Source organism: Nerophis ophidion, linkage group LG26 (genome assembly GCF_033978795.1).
Source record: "Nerophis ophidion isolate RoL-2023_Sa linkage group LG26, RoL_Noph_v1.0, whole genome shotgun sequence".
NCBI lineage: Eukaryota > Metazoa > Chordata > Actinopteri > Syngnathiformes > Syngnathidae > Nerophis > Nerophis ophidion.
Genome location: NC_084636.1, coordinates 7,350,612 through 7,373,150, shown reverse-complemented (window position 1 = coordinate 7,373,150; position 22,539 = coordinate 7,350,612). Strand labels below are relative to the sequence as shown.

General features: G+C 40.1%; 1 protein-coding gene across 2 annotated transcripts; it reads right to left on the bottom strand.

Moving 5' to 3' along the window:
* Positions 1-686: 686 nt before the first annotated feature.
* Positions 687-18,445, bottom strand: LOC133543803 (ELAV-like protein 1-B). 2 transcript variants are annotated; one of them, XM_061888596.1, is made up of 8 exons: positions 18,241-18,445; positions 13,723-13,788; positions 13,583-13,642; positions 13,333-13,501; positions 5,598-5,701; positions 5,045-5,213; positions 4,743-4,968; positions 687-1,207 (listed from the first exon to the last, which is right to left on the bottom strand). In XM_061888596.1, the coding sequence occupies exons 2-8, from the start codon at positions 13,756-13,758 to the stop codon at positions 892-894; spliced, it is 1,080 nt and encodes a 359-aa protein (XP_061744580.1). In that variant the 5' UTR covers positions 13,759-13,788; positions 18,241-18,445; the 3' UTR covers positions 687-891. The 2 variants fall into 2 exon arrangements, with proteins under 2 accessions (XP_061744580.1, XP_061744581.1); XM_061888597.1 differs by having other exon boundaries at positions 5,060-5,213.
* Between the last annotated feature and the right edge of the window lie 4,094 nt (positions 18,446-22,539).

Genomic DNA, 22,539 nt, shown 5'->3' with positions numbered 1-22,539 from the left:
ACAGCTAATGTTTTAAAGGCCCACGGCACATTCTAAAAATACTATTAAAATAAACAAAAGTGAAATAAAAAAGCTTAAAGGCTAAATGTAATTTAGAGAAAGTTGCAACGTTGACTAATGGAACAAAGCTGTTTTTTTTTTTAATTTCAAACTGTCATTGCTAAAAACATAATATTGAATGAAAATCAATGTTATTATGAATTATCGACCTATCCAAGGTTCCGATTACTTCACATCAAATATTACACTAAGAAAAATATTTTTGGTGGAAAATTTTGCAAATTTCGTAAATGAATAACCAAAAAATGTGTATTTTGTGGTTTTCTTACTGTACCGAAAATGAACCGAACCTTGACCTCTGAACCGAGGTATGTACCGAACCGAAATTTTTGTGTACCTTTGCACCCCGGCGGACTTTACTAAACAAAGTTCACTTTTTCTTGGGACCGTAGCTCAATGTGCTAACGGCAGCGCACAGCAATACAATTTAAGACGAGAGCAGGATTAGAGCATTTACAAGCATAAATCAAACCCGCTTGCAGGGCTCACTTCCAAATGCAAAAAACTTATGACACTAAACTGCAAATATTTTTCCCAGAAAAAGCATAATTTTTAATGAAAATGTTGGCTGTTGATTATGTATTTAAAGATTCACACAGGTTGTGACATACTTTGACAGCAAAAAGTCAATTTAGACAAATAGTCTTTATTCTCTCCACCATGAGACAAAAAAAAAAAAAAAAAACAGCTTACACTGACAATCCTTACTTTGGACTAAACAACTGTCGAATATGTTTGAGATAATTATGAGGTGGACAACAAAACCCGCTCAGAAGCTTTAATAACATTTGCAAAACTTGCTAAACCTTCTCATGAACACTGAAGTGTTCTCTACTTGTGACCTTTGCTGGTCTTAAAAGACACTTGGAGGACTTTGTCTCCCAGTCTGTAGCCGTTCAGGTTATGGATGGCCATGGCGGCCTCCTCGTAGTTGGTCATGGTCACGAAGCCGAAGCCTTTGCACTTATTGGTGTTGAAATCACGGATCACCTTCACGTTGACAACGGCGCCGAAAGGCCCGAAGAGCTGCCAGAGGATGGCCTCGTCCACCTCCTGGCCCAGGTTGTAGATGAAGATGCACCAGCCTGACGAGCCCCCGGAAACTCCGCCCCCTCCGCTCATGTGGTCGACACTCATTGGCGAGAATCTAAGATGACAAAGAGCGAGTAGATGAGCGAAAACATAATCGTAATCATAATACCCAACTCAGTGGCCTTGGATTAGAGTGTCCGCCCTGAGATTCAAATCCCGGCCGAGTAATACCAAAGTCTATAAAAATGGGAGTAATTACTTCCCTGCTTGGCACTCAGCATCAAGGGTTGAAATTGGTGGCTAAATCACCAAATATGATTCCTGGGCGTGGTCACAGCTGCTGCCCACTACTCCCCTCACCTCCCAGGTGGTAAACAAGGGGATGGGTCAAATGCAGAAGACAAATTTCACCACACCTAGTGTGTGTGTGTGACAATCATTGGTACTTTAACTTTTAACTTAATCTTCGGATAGGCAGGGATTGGTACCGAATTCGGTATGACCGAAATTTCGTCAGTACTACGGTACTATTTCGATACCTTTGTTGCCTATGATGTTACATCCAGTTGCAGACTATGCTAACAAGCAAGTACGCTCAAACGTAAAGTATGCTACCAAAAGCACTTGCACGATGCATTGCTATATAAATGCTACTGATTAGTAAAGATGTTCCAATCAGGGTTTTATGCTGCCTATTCCGATCATCTGTAAATTACATCGGCCGTTACCAATCGTTAACTGTACAATTTATCTATTTATGCTATTGACAGTTTGACAATAGCACAACTAGTTCCTTATCATTTTCTTCTGTCTGTAATATGTTCTGCATTGTCCTTCAGTGATAATGATACTTAAGATACAAAAAAACAAAAAGTTGATTATTATTATTAGCTTAGTGGAGCGTCTCCACACTGTATCAGGCATGTGAATTGAACTTAATGAAAAAGACTGAAAATAAGCCGAGGGTCTGGGGGCCGCGGGACCCCAGCCAAGCCATAGTGGGGGTGACCGTTTTAGTGGTATCTGCCTTGGATTTTATAGCCAATTTCTGTCTCTTCGACTCCTTCTCCACTTCAAACTACTCCACATGCAAAAATCATGAAGAGCAAAAAGAGTTTATTCTATTAGCTAACTTAATTTATCTGAATAGTCTTGAAATAACAAATATCCTGCAGTCATGTTGTTTGTTTCAACTATTCAATGTCAAAATATAAACAGTGGAAATAACAAAATATCAGCTATGGTCTTGTTGTAAAACACCAATGAAAATGAAATGTAGCATTTAAACAGGCTATACTGTTGCAAAAGTCATCATATGTCTGCCACAATCATGTGTGTTCTTAAATGTCTATTCCACGTCTTCCATGCCGAGAGTTTTGAATTGGGTTCACTTCAAACAAAGCAAAAGCTACAGTATTTTGGGGATTATAAATCGCTCCGAAGTATACGTCGCACCGGCCGAAAATGCATAATATAGAAGGAAAAAAAACATACGTCGAACTAGAGTATAAGTCGCATTTTTGGGGGAAATTTATTTGATAAAATCCAACACCAAGAATAGACATTTGAAAGGCAATTTAAAATAAATGCTGAATAAGTATACCTTATATGACGCATAAATGGTAAGAGTCATTCAAATAACTATAACATATAGAACATGCTATACGTTTACCAAAAAATCTGTCACTCCTAATCGATAAACCCCATGAAATATTCTTCCTCGGTGTCTCTTCTAAACAACTCTGTCAACTCCAAAGGTATGCGCCGCTTCCTCTTGTCGTTTTCTGCTGCATATTTCACTACGTCCAGCTTGTAATCTGCAGTACATGATTTCCTTTTCGGTGCCATTTTAGTTCAGCCCTTCTCAGTTTTCATAAATTACCACCAACGATGAAATTATCCATTTTAATAGCTACGGCAGTAGCATACAGCAGTTAGCATTCCATGACCCACAATGCACTTCTGCCATGACCCTCCCCCGCCAAATTCTTATTGGTTGACGTGTTGACGATTGCTGACATTTTCTACGTCTTCCGCGGATGAGATAAATATTATTTGATATTGTGTAATCTGCAATACATGATTTCCTTTTAGGTGCCATTTTTGTTCAGCCCTTCTCAGTTTTTATAAGTTACTGCCAACGATTAAATTATCCATTTTAATAGCTACGGCAGTAGCATATTGCAGTTAGCATTCCATGACCCACAATGCACTTCTGCCATGACCCTCGCCTGCCGAATTCTTATTGGTTGACGTGTGTGTGACGATGTGCGACATTTTCTTCGTCTCTTCCGCGAATAAGATAAACAATATTATTTGATATTGTGTAATCTGCAGTAAACGATTTCCTTTTCGGTGCCATTTTTGTTCAGCCCTTCTCAGTTTTTATAAGTTACCGCCAACGATGAAATGATCCATTTTAATAACTACGGCTGTTATGCCCGTTTGATTGTGGACTATTACTGACACCTTGTGGTGATGGGAAATGCTGCGCGTCAGTTTGGCACTTCCGGTTTAGTTTAGGCACTTCCGGTTTACGTTGTTAGTTCAGTTCACAAACAATGAGAAGTAGACGAGTTGTGTTAACTCTTACAAGCCTTGGAAAAGATAAATCTTTAAGTAAACTGTTTAATTTGTTTATATAACTCAATACTAAGGTGGAAAGTGGCTAAATTTGATAATAAGATGTTTATTGAAAAACAATTTTTGTGCACTATTTTAATGAATGTTTGAGGATTTAAAATGGCTGCCGGTCGCATATTTCCACCATCGAAATAGTTTCAACAGTCAGCAGTATGTGTTTGGTAATAATGCTGTATATTTGTGTAAAGCTAATGTTTACATATGGTGTAGTACATTTCAGTTTGTTAATTGAATCATACAGCTTATACATTGTCATTGTGTGTATTTCAGTTTTACAAGAATAATAATGATAAAAATAAAAATCCAGTGCAAGACAAAGCAAGATCAACAACAATAAAGAGCCTAAATGGATTCATCTGCTTAGGAACTTTATTAGAACGGTCTGGATTGGTTGTTAGCTGTCTGCCAAGCTGTATAACCTCAACACATTCAGTGAGGGCAGAACAATGGCAGTAGATTACAGCATATAGCAGTTAGCATTTCATGGACGGCGTGGCGCAGCGGGAGAGTGGCCGTGCGCAACCCGAGCGTCCCTGGTTCAATTCCCACCTACTACCAACCTCGTCACATCCGTTGTGTCCTGAGCAAGACACTTCACCCTTGCTCCTGATGGGTGCTGGTTGGCGCCTTGCATGGCAGCTCCCTCCATCAGTGTGTGAATGTGTGTGTGAATGGGTAAATGTGGAAGTACCGTCAAAGCGCTTTGAGTACCTTGAAGGTAGAAAAGCGCTATACAAGTACAACCCATTTATCATTTATAATGCACATCTGCCATGACCCTCCCCCCCCGAATTCTTATTGGTTGACGTGTGTGTGTGACGATTGCTGACATTTTCTTTGTCTCTTCCGCGAATGAGATAGATAATATTGATATTTTATGATAATGTGTTAATAATTTCACACAGTCGCTACGGAGTATATGTCTCACCCCCGGCCAAACCATGAAAAAAAAACTGCGACTTATAATCCGAAAAATACGGTACTTATTAATCAAAATGTTGACTTACCTGAACCTCTGTGCCTGGTGGTGCACTGGTCCTCCAAAACGCCGTGACTGGCCGTGGTACATTTGCGACATCAGCTGCGAGTTCCTGGTCTGGTTGGGATTGGCGGCAAACTTGACCGTGATCGGCTCAAGGATGCCGGCAGGCGTGTACCCGTTCAGGTGTTTGACGGCGTCCTCGGCCTCCGACTTTTTGTCAAATCTGATGAAGGCTACGCCCCGCGACAAACCTACAAAGCAGATCGATCACACATTTGAGAGGAAGCAACCTCGCAGCCAAATATTTATTAGGACGCACTGACTGACTGAGTGAGTGATCACCTGAGGCCTGGTCCACCAGCACCCGAGAATTGATGATGTGTCCATAGGGAGTAAACATGTCTTCCAGTTCCTGTTGGCCCAGATTGCGTGGCAGACCGCTAATGTACAGATTAGCATCTTTAATGGTGTCCGAGCTCGGACGTGCAAACGACACCTGCAAGTAGACCGCAACAGAGTTTAACATCTGGACGACCGACAACCTAATTCCACCAGAGTTCAATAAAATAAAATTTTACAGCTTCAAAAACAAAAATACATTTCTCCCATTTAAGTTGGATGAAAGAAAAAAAGAAAAAAGATTTATCACACTACATCCAAACAAAAGCATCCAACAGTCACTTAAAACAAACCAAAAAACAGTTTATGAAATAAAAGTAGCAGTTAAAAAAAGAAATGTCGGACGGTAAGAGCAAGTTGTTTGGGGTAAAAAAATAAATAAAATAAATGTTGAAACTACCTTGTAGATACAGAAACAGCGCTGCTTACTGAGCGGGAGAACATAGCATTTGAAAATCAAAGAGCACCTGTGGGACTTTACCTTGATAGTTTTAGACTGTAGCCTCAGGCCGTTGAGGGAACTGATTGCCCTCTCGGCATCACTAGCGTTAACAAAGTTAACAAAGCCGTAACCTAAACTGTTGCCTAGAGAAACACAAAGCAAAACAACAAAACAAAACCAGAAAAAAATTACAGAGGTCAGAAGACAAACTCAACAAAAATGTACATTGTTGAAAAGTGGGCGCCGACGCTTCTTCTGGTTGAGACGAGGTGACCTTTGACCTGGTGAGACACTTCCACTGTGACACTACAAAGAAAGCTTTATGACAAGAGCGTTCACTCTGAGGAAACATTCAAACAAAAAAGTCATTATTTGACAAAAACAAAAAAAACAAAACAAAACAATCTGCGTTCGAGTGGCTTTAAAGGACCAGTTCACCACCTTGGTTGCCTTGTAGGATGAACGGATTAAGGGGTCCCTGAACCATCATGCAGTCGTACCCCAACCTATGCACGTCATTGCTTCTGTGACGACGCGCTTCCCTCAAAACACTCATCCCAAATCAACATCGCCAACTGAAATGTACTGAAATGAATTCAACTCAAAAACGGCATGTAACATACTTTTAAAAATAAACAAACTTTTAGATAATATTGGATGAAAAACAATACATCAATACTAGATCAACAAACCACTATAGACGTTTTATGATGTAATCATGTACAGCATATACTTTGGAGAGTGACTTCCACAGTATTTCTTTTAAGCAGCTTTGCTATATTTTCATGGATAAATGTCTGCCGTTTGGAGTCGGACATGTGTTTGATGATTTTCTTCTTTTATTGAATGAAAATCATTAATTTCTTCTATGCAGTGTCCTTCAAATCACATTATCCGTTCCAATAGTTGGAAAACCAAGCTATGTCGATCTCAGGCTATTAGCTAGTGTTAGCAAGTTAAGGTGGAGCTTATGGGGTTCCCTGTGGCATTCATTATGCCAACTGTGAGAAGGCTTGTAACGAATTACTTAAAGCATAACAATTAGCCGGGAGACCGCTCGTATTTTAAAGTACTCGGAAGTTGAGGTACAATTGTGTAGGGATTGAAAGTGTGACGTAGTAAACAGTGCATTGTGGGTCTTGTGGGCCTCTTAATAGCTCATTTATAGGGCTGAATGCAAGATTTTGCACTTAAGTTTTGTTCTGTTCTTTAACAGGTTCAAAACAGCATGAGCCTGCGGCATCCTTAACTGCCACAATTCTGGTCATGTTTGCCTCAGGAAAAAAGGATTCGGTGAGATTTTCTCATTTTCCAGCGTGAGCAAAGCCGAAGGAAGCCGGACTGGTCTCTCACTACTATGTTAGATGCAACATGGACTGGACTCTGACACTGATATGTCAGATCCACAATGGACTGGACTCTCACTATTATGTTAGATCCACTATGGAAGGGACTCTCACGATTATGTTGGATCCACTATGGACTGGACTCTCACTATTATGTTAGATCCACTATAGACTGGACTCTCACTATTATGTTAGATCCACTATGGACTGGACTCTCACTATTATGTTAGATCCACTATGGACTGGACTCTCACTATTATGTTAGATCCACTATGGACTGGACTCTCACTATTATGTTAGATCCACTATGGACTGGACTCTCACTATTATGTTAGATCCACTATGGACTGGACTCTCACTATTATGTTGGATCCACTATGGACTGGACTCTCACTATTATGTTGGATCCACTATGGACTGGACTCTCACGATTACGTTAGATCCACTATGGACTGGACTCTCACGATTATGTTGGATCCACTATGGACTGGACTCTCATTATTATGTTAGATCCACTATGGACTGGACTCTCATGATTATGTTAGATCCACTATGGACTGGACTCTGACACTATTATGTTAGATCCACTATGTACTGGACTCTCACTGTTATGTTAGATCCACTATGGACTGGACTCTCACTGTTATGTTAGATCCACTATGGAGTGGACTCTCACTGTTATGTTAGATCCACTATGGAGTGGACTCTCACTGTTATGTTGGATCCACTATGGACTGGACTCTCACTGTTATGTTAGATCCACTATGGTCTGGACTCTCACTGTTATGTTAGATCCAGTATGGACTGGACTCTCACGATTATGTTAGATCCAGTATGGACTGGACTCTCACGATTATGTTAGATCCAGTATGGACTGGACTCTCACAATATTATGCTAGATCCACTCGACGTCCATTGCACGGGTCGCCCAGGTGGGGGGTCCCCACATCTGCGGTACCCTCCAAGGTTTCTCATAGTTATCCCACTGGGTTGAGTTTTGTCTTGCCCTGATGTGGGATCTGAGCAGAGGATGTCGTTGTGTCTAGTTCAGCCCTTTGAGACACTTGTGATTAAGGGCTATATAAGTAAACATTGATTGACTGATTGGTTATGAACCTTATAAAGAGACTGCAACCAGCCTGCATAGCAGCCATGAGATGATCAAACATGACTTTTAAGGTCATCAACTGGTATATGTTGGTGTATTCACTGCATTTTCAGACTGGTAAATGTAAATCAAAGCATGATTTATTTCCGATTTTCTTTTTTAATAGGCTTTGGGTTTGTACGATATTACAGTACTAATGAATTAAAAACGGTACTATACTACCTCTGAAAAATACCTGTACTATTTTTTTAAAACGACATTACTCCACGCTGTCGTCACATTGCTGGAGCAGAAGTGCATGTTTGGCAACGCACACCTACAGAGTACTTACAAGCAGACACAGGGTAGCGGCATAAGAGGCAGAATGGACGCATTTTGCCTTAAAAACAAACGATAAATGCGAAGCTATAAACACTGAAGCGCCGCTGTACAAGAGGTGCTTTAAAACATTAGTGTTTTAGACAATTCTAAATCACTAATCCTTACCGCAATGGCGATAAAGTAAGTTTCTTACAAGTGTCATCCTTGTAAGACGAGGAATAGTTTAACATGCTTCACTACACGCCATAGCGGGATAAAATAACTAAAAGCTAACAGCATACTGGCGCTCCTGAATGTAAACAAATGGGTGGATCTATACATTCATCGACTGTAACAATACCAAGTAGAGGGGGCCGTATCTAGTCCATACTACAATGATTACATCAATATTGTTTATTATCACAAAATCTTTTGTGATTTTTTTATATTGTTTATAGTCTGTAAATATGTCTCTGGACACATGAGAACTTTAATTATGACCATTGCATGATCCTGTAACTACTTGGTATTGGATTGATACACAAACGTGTACCATCACATAAAGCTAAGGTAAAGTATCAAATAGAAGAATAAGTGATTATTATATTTTAACGGAAGTGTAGATAAAACATGTTAAAACAAAAAGTAAGATGATATTAACAGTAAATGAACAATTAGATTAATAATCCATTTCCTACCGCTTGTCCCTCATAGTTTGACATAATAATGTATCGAAATACATTTCGGTACCGGTACCAAAATGTTGCCACCGGGACAACCCTAGTAGGGTGTTAGCGTCAGCCAAATTAATCGCCGGTTACAAAACACTGTACAGTATTTTGGAAAAAAACATGTCTGTTTACTTATAGTCTTGGGTATGAACAAAAATGACTGAGTATTATTTCCGAAGAAGTAGAACCATGTTTAAAGTATTTTAAAGTACCAATGGGCTTGTTTTTTTTCAGGGAAACCTTCCTAAACAAATAAGTCTGGGCACCCTCACTCCATCTTTGATTCAAAAGAGATGACAGCCGCAGATTAACCGCAATTTGAACGGACTTTACATTCTGAAATTCTGAAAAATTTACTTCGATGATGAAATATAGACAACTTTGGTTTCGACAATGGCGGCAGCTTACTCAAATCTATTGTTCATTGATAGCACTTATATGGATCAATTCCACCAAACATATTTGAGGTAGCGAGCCTTTGAAAAAGGTAGTTTGTCTCGGCAAGATCGCCTGATTTTTATTTTTGTACGATCCATTTTAATCCAGTTCGTTGTTCTCTCGCTCACAATACTGTGGTAACCGTTCAAACATGTAAACGAAAACTTTTGCCAGCAAATATTGCTGCCGCGGCCCCACAATGCAAATGCAATAAAACGCAGAAAAGAAAAACGAGATAAGTGTGAACTGGTCCTCTAATCTTGTCAGAAACTCTCGCTAACAGGAGGATATTGTATATATCATTAAAGTGCAAAACAAGTTACAACAGGAGTGCGCAAAAAGAACCACAAGATGGATCTGCAAAATAATTGAAAAATAAAAATGGCCCCCAATACATGGCACCGCATAGTGATGCACTTCCTGTGCACAGGAAAACAAAACAGTCCAGAAGGGGGGGGACCCTTAAAGAACAAAATGTGTTGGTCAATTAAAACAAAACAAACATACATTTGAAAAAAAATAAAAATTCACGGAGGATTGACTGATCACATGTAGGCCTGGACCAATAATACATTTTGTGTGAGGATATTTTGACCAATAAATTATTGCCGATAAACCATATTATTGCCATTATTTTTTGAGGCCAAATTAACCACTGACCTAATGAAAACACACAATAATAATTGAAGTAAACCTTTTCAAATTCATTCAACTTGTGTTTCTTGTTTATTTTAACATTGTAATTGAAATGTGAACGTTTAAATACCAAGATAAATAAAACAAACAAACAAACAATAAAAATAATATACTCTGTCTGTAAGCAAAATGTTGCACTTGAATAAAAAACACCCCAAATCAAAAAAATAGGTGGGGAGACCCCTCAAATATACACAACCAAAACAATAAAAAAATGGCTAAATAAAGTTATTGTGAACAAATTAACTATCATTATTACTGTGGTATTGTTAAATGTGCTGAAAAAATACTTGTACACAAAATATTTTAACCAAGTTGTATTTTCTTAATAACTAAAATAAATAGCCACACAATATACTTTCTTCGCAGAGGTAACATTAAATATTGTTTTGGGTTCATAAGGGCCACATTATTTGTATTAGTGTATTTAACCATGTTTATCGTTTATTTTAAAATGTAAAAGTTGATCAGTTGTTTCCCCGACGGTTTATGTGACATCACGCAACTTCCCTTCCTGTTGAACGGAGTCTGTTGTCAAGTTTATCGATCACTTTGTGCGAAAACACCCTTAATGTTTAATGTGAATACTGTAGCTCAGTTGTTTGGACAGCAATGTGTTTGTAGAAGTTTAGATCGGGGAATGACATTTTTAATGGGGAAAAAGGTTAAATCTTTTGTTTACATTTGAGCTAGATAGCAAGCTTGCACCAGTCAGTCCGTATCAAAGTGCAGTTATGAATGAATATTTTTTAACAGTTTTCGACCATCTGTACTGTAAATTTCAAATTTGAATGACAATAAAAAGGAAGTCTAAGTCTAATTTTAAATAACTACGGTAATAAAGTTAAAGTACCACTGATAGTCACACACACACACACACACACACACACACACACACACACACACTAGGTGTGGTGAAATTTTTCCTCTGCATTTAAACAATCCCCTTGTTCACCCCCTGGGATGTGAGGGGAGCAGTGAGCAGTAGCGGTGGCCGCACCCGGGAATCATTTGGTGATCTAACCCCCAATTCCAACCCTTGATGCTGAGTGCCAAGCAGGGAGGTAATGGCTCCCATTTTTATAGTCTTTGGTAGGACTTGGCCGTGGTTTGAACTCAGGGCCTACTGATATCAGGGCGGACACTAACCACAAGGCCACTGAGCAGGTAACTAACTGTTGTGAGTTTTACAGCAGTTATTATTACTAACGCAGACGCCGATGCAAACGAGTAACCGCTATTGCAGACCGCCTCGTGGCCAAGGGCCTATTAAAAAACACAAACTTCAATATGAACGTGAGAGCCTCTGGTTGGTCAAGCCTGCACTATGTGATGCTAACAGGCCAGCAGCATCGCTTTGACAAGATGATTCACCCCCTTCTTTTCATTCCGCTACAGCACAAATGCACGCAGCTCCTGAAAAGCCATGAAAAAGCGTGAATGCTCTTGAAGCATACACGTGGCAATTTATCGACGCTGGAAAACTTAAAGGCCTACTGAAACCCAGTCTGATAGTTTATATATCAATGAGGAAATATTAACATTGCAACATATGCCAATATGGTCTTTTTAGTTTACTAAATTGCAATTTTAAATTTCCCAGGAGTTTCTTCTCGAAAACGCCTCGTAATCATGACGTATACGCGTGACGTCACGGGCTGTTAGGAAATATGAGCGCTGCACACACACACAGCTATAAGTCGTCTGCTTTAACGGCATAATTACACAGTATTTTGGAGATCTGTGTTGCTGAATCTTTTGCAATTTGTTCAATTAATATTGGAGAAGTCAAAGTAGAAAGATGGAGTTGGGAAGCTTTAGCCTTTAGCCACACAAACACACTGTGATTACTTGTTTAAAATTCCCGGAGATGAAACTTTACTATGGATCACAGCGAACATGGACCCCGACCGAATGTCAACCAGCAGGTTTCGGTGAGAAAATTGTGGTTAAAAAGTAACTTCTTACCGGAGATCAGCTGAGCTCGTGCCGCCCATAAAGCTGCCGTCGATTTCCCTGAGACATTGGCGTCAAGACCACCGTGGACACACACCTCTGACTATCAGGTACTGTTTAACTCATTAAAACACTAGCAACACAATAGAAAGATAAGGGATTTCCCATAATTATCCTAGTAAATGTGTCTAAAAACATCTGAATCCGTCCCAAGGCAATCGCGTTTTTTTTTCTCTTTCTAGGCCATCGCTATCAATATCCTCAAACACGAATCTTTCATCCTCGCTCAAATTAATGGGGGAATTGTCGTTTTCTCGGTCCGAATAGCTCTTTTTGTTGGAGGCTCCCATTTAAAACAATGTGAGCATGTGAGGAGCCATCAACGTGACGTCATCGTCTGCGATTTCCAGTAAACGCAGGGCTTTTCTGTTAGCATCAAAAGTTGCGAACTTTATCGCGGATGTTCTCTACTAAATCCTTTCAGCAAAAATATGGCAATATCGCGAAATGATCAAGTATGACACATAGAATGGACCTGCTATCCCCGTTTAAATAAGAAAATCTAATTTCAGTAGGCCTTCAACGACTTCAATTTATTGTCAGTTAAGTGACCTATCGAGTATCGGCCCAGGCCTAGTCACATGTCCAGACGTCTCTTGTCCTGACTAGTCAACACTTCATTGAAATTAGGTCATTATCTAACAATACATATGCTAGTTTCAATTTGCGCACTAGCATATTCACACTTCGCATTAAGTGTGTTCACAGTATAAAGCACACAAAATGCAGTGCGCTGTCATTACCCAGATGTTGCACTCAACGCGCCCCCAAAGGGTTACAATGGAGGAACCCAACATCCCTTAATCATCACCATTGCGAGTGGTTGCAATTTACCATAAAACAGCGAATAATATTGTGATCTTCTTTTCCGGTAAGAGCGCAACAACTATTGAATTTGGGCCAGGACTTTACTGTGAGAATCAACACTTCCAGGAATGAAGTACACAGTATTTAAGTGCAAGTACCGAAGTGCGCCAATAGAGACGTGGCCTCCATCGGATGTTTTTGTTGTCGTCGACTCACAAAACTGTTTTAGCATATGCTCCCAATTGGCAGAGACGAGAAAATGTGCTAATGGCAACTGGCTGGGCTACGTGTTGACATTGAAGGCGTTCGCAGCTTTCTTTTGCCGGATTTACCTGCAACTTTGTCCCTGATCAGCTTAGCCGACTCCAACTCGCCAACGTTACTGAACAGGGTGCGAAGGTCGTCCTGGTTCATGCTCTGCGGCAGGTAGTTGACGATCAGGTTGGTCCTGGAGTTGTCGTCCTCCATCATCTGGTCATTGTAGCCGTTGTCGTACATCTCCTGCGGGAGGACCACACACACACACACTTGAGTGGCCTGCTCACTAGCGCCTCCTACGGTAAGGCGGCGGCAGACAATCACCTTTGCACTGGCTCCTTGGGAGTCTCTGGTGTCGTTCTGAGACGATTGCACCTCGCAGACCTGAAACCAGACATCACATACCCTTAGCCGTGGGCTTTGAACAAAAAACGTGTTAATGGACTCCCAAATGATTTGCTTACCTTCAAGTACCTAATGTGTCCTCGTCTCAGCGCCATGGCAACCACTGATGCGATTGATGACTTTCTCTGCAACAAATTATTACATACATGACTGATCGGCAATACGAAGGTCCTGAGTGGTCTAGGGTTCAATCCCATGCTCGGGAGCTTTCTGTGTAGAATTTGCATGTTCTCCCCGTGACTGCGTGGGTTCCCTCCAGGTACTCCGGCTTCCTCCCACCTCCAAAGACATGCACCTGGTGATAGGTTGATTGGCAACACAAAATGGTCCCTAGTGTGTGAATGTGAGTGTGAATGTTGTCTGTCTATCTGTGTTGGCCCTGCGATGAGATGGCGACTTGTCCAGGGTGTATCCCGCCTTTCGCCCGATTGTAGCTGAGATAGTCACCAGCGCCACCCCACGACCCCAAAGGGAATAAGTGGTACAAAACGGATGGACGGATGACTGATCGGCAGCATTAGCTTGAGTCACTTGTGTGGACTTTACTTGAATTTTGGATTGTCGCAAAATGTTTTTCCCCCACCGCCAAAAAGAGATGCAATCATGCTGCAGATGCCAAAAACAGACCCAGCCTGAGAGACATCAGGACTCCCCTTCCTCCTACCCGGGAAGTCGCAAAATAGCCGATTCCTGACCAGGGCTCAGAAAATCTGCAGAGACTCCTCCGACCCTCACCATGGGATTTTGCCTTTCATTCACAATCCTTATGTAAGACAAGAACACCGGTTTCTTTTTTTGTGCATTCTAAGTCGTGAAATATGACTAGTGCGAGGTGGCTGACAACGCAGCACAAAAGTGTACTTTATTTGTTTTTAACTATTGTAGTGGCGTTCTGTACAAAAAGTGCACTTTATTTAGTGTTGTTTTGATGTCATCTTAGTGACATTGTGCACAAAAGTGAACAAATAGCTTGTTTTAAAATGTCTCTGACAATCTTGCACTTTGTTTTGAAATGACGTGAATGTTTGTGCCACTGCTTAATAACTCTTTAATAAATACAGTTTTGGTCAATTGACTTAGTTGTGATTACCCACTCTGCATGAAAGTTTAAAAGGAGCATATATCAATGCAGAATGAAGAAGAATGTTTTAATATAGACACATTGAATCATCATACTGCTGTGATTATATGCATCAAGTGTTCATTCAAGGCTAAGGCAAAATATCGAGATATATATGGTGTATTGCGATTGTATTGCCTAAAAATATTGAGATATTAAAAAAAGGCCATATCGCCCAGCCCTAATTCTATTACGTTTTTAGCATTCAATCAGACATTATTGTGAGGTTTTGTATTAGTTTTCCTACCAATAGATATACCAGCCCCCAGACATATTTTTTCTCTAAATGTGGCCCTCGAGTCAAAATAATTGCCCAGGCCTGGTGTAAACTGTACTGTTTCATAAAATGTATTCTCTTCCTTGTAACCTACTAATAAAATACCGTTGTAGCTATTTCCCCATATTTCTACACAATAACTCGGATAGCAGTTCCCCCTTGAACACCCAAACTTCTGTCATCTTGTGACCTCGGACTATGTTAAGGTAACGTGTGGAGTTCCCCAGGGTTCGTCGTTGGCCCTGCACTCTTCAGCATCTACATGCTGCCGCTAGGTATCATACGTAAATACGGTGTTAGCTTTCACAGTTATGCTGATGAAACCCAACTCTACATGCCCCTAAAGCTGACCAACACACCGGATTGTAGTCAGCTGGAGGAGTGTCTTAATGAAATTAAACAATGGATGTCCGCTAACTTTTTGCAACTCAACGCCCAAAAAACGGAAATGCTGATAATCGGTCCTGCTAGACACCGACCTCTTTTTAATAATACAACTTTAACATTTGACAACCAAACAATTAAACAAGGCGACTCGGTAAAGAATCTCTCGTTTGAGCCACACATTAAGAATGTTCCTAAAACGGCCTTCTTTCATCTCCGTAATATCACTAAAATCCGCTCCCTTTTGTCCACTAGTAACGCCGAGATCATTATCCATGCGTTTGTTACGTCTTGTCTTGATTACTGCAACGTATTATTTTCGGGTCTCCCCATGTCTAGTATTAAAAGATTACAGTTTGAACAAAATGCGGCTGCTAGACTTTTGACAGGAAAGCCTATAATGGCTCACCTGCGCTGGCTTCCTGTGCACTTAAGATGTGAATAAAAGGTTTTACTACTTACGTATAAAATACTACACGGTCTAGCTCCAGCCTATCTTGCCGATTGTATTGTACCATATGTCCCGGCAAGAACTCTGCATTCAAAGGACTCCGGCTTATTAGTGATTCCCAGTGCCCAAAAAAAGTCTGCGGGCTATAGAGCGTTTTCCATTCGGGCTCCAGTACTCTGGAATGCCCTCCCGGTAACAGTTCGAGATGCCACCTCAGTAGAAGCATTTAAGTCTCACCTTAAAACTCAGTTGTATACTCTAGCCTTTAAATAGACCCCCTTTTAAGACCAGTTGATCTTCCATTTCTTTTCTTCTTCTCCTCTGTCACTCTCTCCTTTGTGCAGTGGGTCCGGTCTGGTGGCCATGGATGAAGTACTGGCTGTCCAGAGTCGGGAACCAGGATGGACCGCTCGTCTGTGTATCGGCTGGGGACATCTCTGCGCTGCTGATCCGCCTCCGCATGGTATGGTTTCCTATTGGCTCCACTATGGATGGGACTCTCGCTACTGTGTTGGATCCACTTCGGATTGGACTCTCACGGTTGTGTTGGATCCACTATGGATTGAACTTTCACAGTATCATGTTAGACCCGCTCGACATCCATTGCTTTCGGTCCCCTAAGGGGATGGGGGTTGCCCACATATGCGGTCCTCTCCAAGGTTTCTCGTAGTCATCATTGTCACTGTCACCGACGTCCCACTGGGATGAGTTTTCCTTGCCCTTATGCGGGCTCCACCGAGGATTTCGTTGTGGTTTGTGCAGCCCTTTGAGACACTGGTGATTTAGAGGCCTACTGACATGAGATTTTCTTATTCAAACGGGGATAGCAGGTCCATTCTATGTGTCATACTTGATCATTTTGTGATATTACCATATTTTTGCTGAAAGGATTTAGTAGAGAACATTGACGATAAAATTCGCAACTTTTGGTCGCTAATAAAAATTCCTTGCCTGTACCGGAAGTAGCAGACGATGTGCGCGTGACGTCACTGGTTGTAGGGTTCCTCACATCCTCACATTGTTTATAATGTGAGCCTCCAGCAGCAAGAGCTATTCGGACCGAGAAAGCGTCAATTTCCCCATTAATTTGAGCGAGGATGAAAGATTTGTGGATAAAGAAAGTTAGTGTGAAGCACAAAAAAAAAAAAAAAGCGACTGCTCCAAGCGGCGGCAGTGGGACCGTTTCAGATGTAATTAGACACATTTACTAGGATAATTCTGGAAAATCCCTAATCTGTTTATTGTTTTAATAGTGTTTTAGTGAGATTGTAAATTCATACCTGAAAGTCGGATGGCCACGGTGAATGCCAGTACGTGTCTCTGACAGAAGCTGAGGAGCCAAGATCACAGCTGCCTTTTTGACAGCTGCTGCAGAACGCATAATCCACTGACGTATCCGGTAAGAGCCGGCTTAATATCAAAATTTTCCCGTAGAGAAACGTGTTCGCTTGACCGCTGTGTTAAAGCTTCACAACAAAGAAACACCGGCTGTGTCTCGATTGCTAAAAGCAGCCGCAATCCACCGCTTTCCACCAACAGCATTCTTATTTGACGTCTCCATTATTACTTGAACAAACTGCAACACAGATTTCCAAATTACTGTGTAATTATGCGATGAATAGACGACTCATAGTCGTGTGTGGTGCTGGGCTAATATGTCCGCTACAACCCGAGACGTCACGCGCACGTGTCATCGTACGCGTCATCATTCCGCGACGTTTTCATCAAGAAACTCTGCGGGAAATTTAAAATTGCAATTTAGTAAACTAAACCGGCCGTATTGGCATATGTTGCAATGTTAATATTTCATCATTGATATATAAACTATTAAACTGCGTGGTCGGTAGTACTGAGTTTCAGTAGGCCTTTAAGGCTTTATAAATAAACATTGATAGATATTGATTATTTTTGGGGTATGTGCGTTATGGAAAATTCCTGTCGTTTTTATTTACTTGTTTAATTTTCTAATCTTGTGGTTGCAGCATTTTTGAAATATGTAGCATTTGTTTTGTTGTGTTTGTATATTTTTGTATAATTTCTGTGAAACGTATGTTTGTCACGTTGTGCTTTCGGACGCATTCCCGCCCCCTACCGGCCACCATGCAAAAATGCATTACCACGTTTTCAAGCATTCCTTTTAAGCGATAAATATTGTTCATGTTACAGGTCAGAGTTATTTAACCTATTATGAATGAATTCTTCTAACTTACGAAAATGTGTGCGTATAACTAGTTAGTGTGTAGAATAATGGCGAAGGTGAAGCGGCTAACGTTAGCTCGGGCGCAGACAAAGAAAATGATGGCGGGAGCTATTTCCCGCTAACACAGCTAGCATTAGATTCTTACCTGGAACTTTCGACAATCACGGACCGGGGAAGTTTCGCACGAAGCTGCCGATGTTGTATTCCTTCAAATAAAAGTAGAAAACTCGTGCCTAAGGTTAAATGTTGCACATAGGAGATGTCAGGCGGAGACAATGTTGCAATTCTGTCTGCGTCGTCGTCGTCGTCCTTTTCTTCTTCTTCGTCGGCTTCTTCTTCATCTTACGAATAGGGCCTCGGTAGTCATCGTAATTAAACTCTATCGCCACCCAGCGAACGACTAGGTACTGTAGCTGAATATATATATATATATATATATATATATATATATATATATATATATATATATATATATATATATATATATATATATATATATATATATATATATATATATATATATATATATATATATATATATATATATATCAGGGTCACCGACCTTTTTGAAACCAAGAGCTACTTCTTGGGTACTGATGAATGCAAAGGGCTACCAGTTTGATACACACTTAAATAAATGGCCAGAAATAGCCAATTTGCTCAATTTACCTTTAATAAATAAATCTATATATACATATAAAAATGGGTATTTCTGTCTGTCATTCCGTCGTACATTTTTTTCCTTTTACGGTAGGTTTCTTGTAGAGAATAAATTATGAAAAAACACTTAATTGAACGGTTTAAAAGAGGAGAAAACAGGAAAAAATGAAAATTTAATTTTGAAACATAGTTTATCTTCAATTTCGACTCTTTAAAATTCAAAACTCAACCGAAAAAAAGAAGAGAAAAACTAGCTGATTTGAATCTTTTTAAAAAAATTTAAAAAAATGATTTATGGAACATCATTAGTAATTTTTCCTGATTAAGATTAATTTTAGAATTTTGATGACATGTTTTAAATAGGTTAAAATCCAATCTGCACTTTGTTAGAATATATGACAAATTGGACCAAGCTATATTTCTAAGACAAATCATTATTTCTTCTAGATTTTGTAGAACAAACATTTTAAAAGAAATTAAAAAGACTTTGAAATAAGATTTAAATTTGATTCTACAGATTTTCTAGATTTGCCAGAATAATTTTTGGGGAATTTTAGTCATAATAGGTTTGAAGAAATATTTCACAAATATTCTTTGTTGAAAAAACAGAAGCTAAAATGAAGAATTAAATTAAAATGTATTTATTATTCTTTACAATAAAAAAAAAAAAATACTTGAACATTGATTTAAATTGTCAGGAAAGAAGATGAAAGAATTTAAAAGGTAAAAAGGTGTATGTGTTTAAAAATCCTAAAATCATTTTTAAGGTTGTATTTTTTCTCTAAAATTGTCTTTCTGAAAGTTATGAGAAGCAAAGTAAAAAAATAAATGAATTTATTTAAACAAGTGAAGACCAAGTCTTTAAAATATTTTCTTTTATTTTCAAATTCTATTTGAGTTTTGTCTCTCTTAGAATTAAAAATGTCGAGCAAAGCGAGACCAGCTTGCTAGTAAATAAATACAATTTTAAAAATAAAGGCAGCTCACTGGTAAGTGCTGCTATTTGAGCTATTTTTAGAACAGCTCAGCAGGCGACTCATCTGGTCCTTAAGGGGTACCTGGGCCCCGCGGGGACCGCGTTGGTGACCCCTGCGGTATATAAATATATATATATATATATATGTATATATATATATATATATATATACATATATATATATATATATATATATATATATATATATATGTATATATATATATATATATATAATATATATATATATATATATTTTTTTTTTTTTTTTTTTTTTTTTTTTACTTTAAACCTGATTCCAACAACAATATGGTACCACTATTTTAACAATATATATCATACAACTTCAAAGTACATAAAAAATATTTTTTAATACTATTTAAACATAGAGATTGAAAGAAGCCTAATATAGAGGTTGATTTGCGTCTTTATTACGAAAGCCTTTTTTTAGACACTGAATTTATTTTACAGATTTTTTTTTGTGTTTGAATTTTGTAAACTAATTGGGTGTTGCTGGAGCCTATCTCAGCTGCACTCGGGCAATTTCATTAAATAAAATTTGTGGGTTTAAAAAGTCAAATGTGAAGTAAATTATATTTAAATAGCGCTTTTCTCGAGTGACTCAAAGCACTTCACATAGTGAAACCCAATATCTAAGTTACATTTAAACCAGTGTGGGTGGCACTGGGAGCAGGTGGGTAAAGTGTCTTGCCCAAGGACACAACGGCAGTGACTAGGATGGTGGAAGCGGGAATCAAGCCTGCAACCCTCAAGTTGCTGGCACGGCCACTCTACCAACCGAGCTGTGCCGCCCCATGAATACCGTGTATTGATTTACGTGGACCCCGACTTAAACAAGTTCAAAAACTTACTCGGGTCTTACCATTTAGTGGTCAATTGTACGGAATATGTACTGTACTGTGCAATCTACTAATAAAAGTTTAAATCAATCAATTCATCAATCAATCAAACTTTGTTAAAATTCAGTGTAAAAATCAGTGTGTAAAAATTCAGTATATAAGAATTCAAGGTGTTAAAATTCAACATAGAGGTTAATGTGTTGCGATCTGCTGCTCAGATCTTCACGTGTTTGTTTTTTCATTCTCAGTCTGACCCGTTTATTTCCTGTTTTTGTCCATCACTATGGTTACACATCAGTCCACCTGTTAGTCTCGCCCCGCACACCTGCTACTAATTTTCACCCTCCTATTTAAGCTCACCTTTTCTGTTTTCTCATTCTCGGATCCTAATTTGCCCACGCGCATCAGTGACGACTCTCATCATTCGTATGTATTTTCTCGCTAGCTCTCACGCCAAGCCACTTTATTGTCTAGCTTTCATGCTAAATGTTTTATTTACTCTTTTGTGTCCTCGTACCAAGTTCTAGTTTTCCTTGTTTTATCCTAGCTTTCACGCTAGCGTCTTTTGTTTACTTTTTCTCTTTACACCAGTATTTTTGTTCATAGACTTTTGTTATTAAATACCCTTTATCTTACCTATGCTGTGTTCTGCTTCGACGCATCCACGGGAAAACCACACCGGCATTACAATGCCGAAGAAGAGTCTTCACAGTAGGATCCGAGCATTAAAAAGTTTTTCCGCGTCTGGCAACCACGAGGAGACCTTCGACGAAGGCACATGGAGGGTATTCCGAGCGATGGAGGCTGAAACTCTCCGATGCAATCCAGACGAAAGCATGATGTGGGACCTGGAGGGAAGACTGGTTCCGATCGATGCTTCCGGGAGCGGTGAGTTTCCCTCCCGCAGCGCTCGCGCTCGTCCGCGTAGGCGGAAGCCGCGAAGTATGGCTTCGTCGGGCGACAGAGACTTGCCCACTCCATGTCTCCCTCCTCACGAACACAGCAACCTACAGTCAGCACACAAGACCCCTACACCATTGTTTGGGGACCCAATAACACACTTTGCTAACAGTTTTACCGACTGGGCAAATTCCCAACTTGTGTCCCGCGCAGATGACGTCATTTCGTCGACGCCCCGGTAACGCAAGCCCGTCCTCCGATGATGACGTCATCAACAAGGAATTTTTGGGGGAAGATTCGTTTTCTCAGCCATTTTCAAATGACAATAACATTAATAATAATATACAAAAGTATCAGGATATTTTTTCTTATTATTCTAGTCAACCTCAGTCACCTAGTTTTTCTTCTAACCAACCGTTTAAACCTCATTCTCTGCCCAAGTCCAAGGTTTTTTCTCCCTTTTCAAAGGGACACTCTGGACAATATAGAGGGGAGGGGTCTGCCCGCCTCCAAACCTCCCACCACCCTCCCTTATGGTCAGTCCCTGACCACAGGGAACGGGTCTGGGATTCCCGTCTGGAGGGGGGGGCTATGGCCTATAGCTGTGTTGCGGAGGTAGTGCAGACGCTACCTCTTCTTAAAACTGCTAAACAAAAACCTCCATGTAGGCCACCTTTACCTGTTTTTCGGCCCGCTAAACGCTTAGCTCCTCCTAGTAGACCTCCTCCACCTGTGTTTCCCCCGGCCAAGTCTCAAGGGCCAAGTAGACCACCACCGGTGTTTACCCCTGTTATACCACTACGGCCTCCTAGACCTCCACCGGTGTTCTCCCCGGTCAAGTCACGCCCTCTTAGACCTCCTCCACCTGTGTTCCGTCTGTGCCCTAGTTCTAGTTTTAGTCACAGTCTCAGAGTTCGAGTCCCAGCCTTCTTCGTAGCCCATGCTCTAGTCCTACTCGTAGACCGACTTGTAGACTGAGTCGTAGTCCAAGTCCTGGTCCGAGTTTCCGTTCTGATTCTAGTTGTAGTCCTAGTCTTTCTCGTAGTCCTAG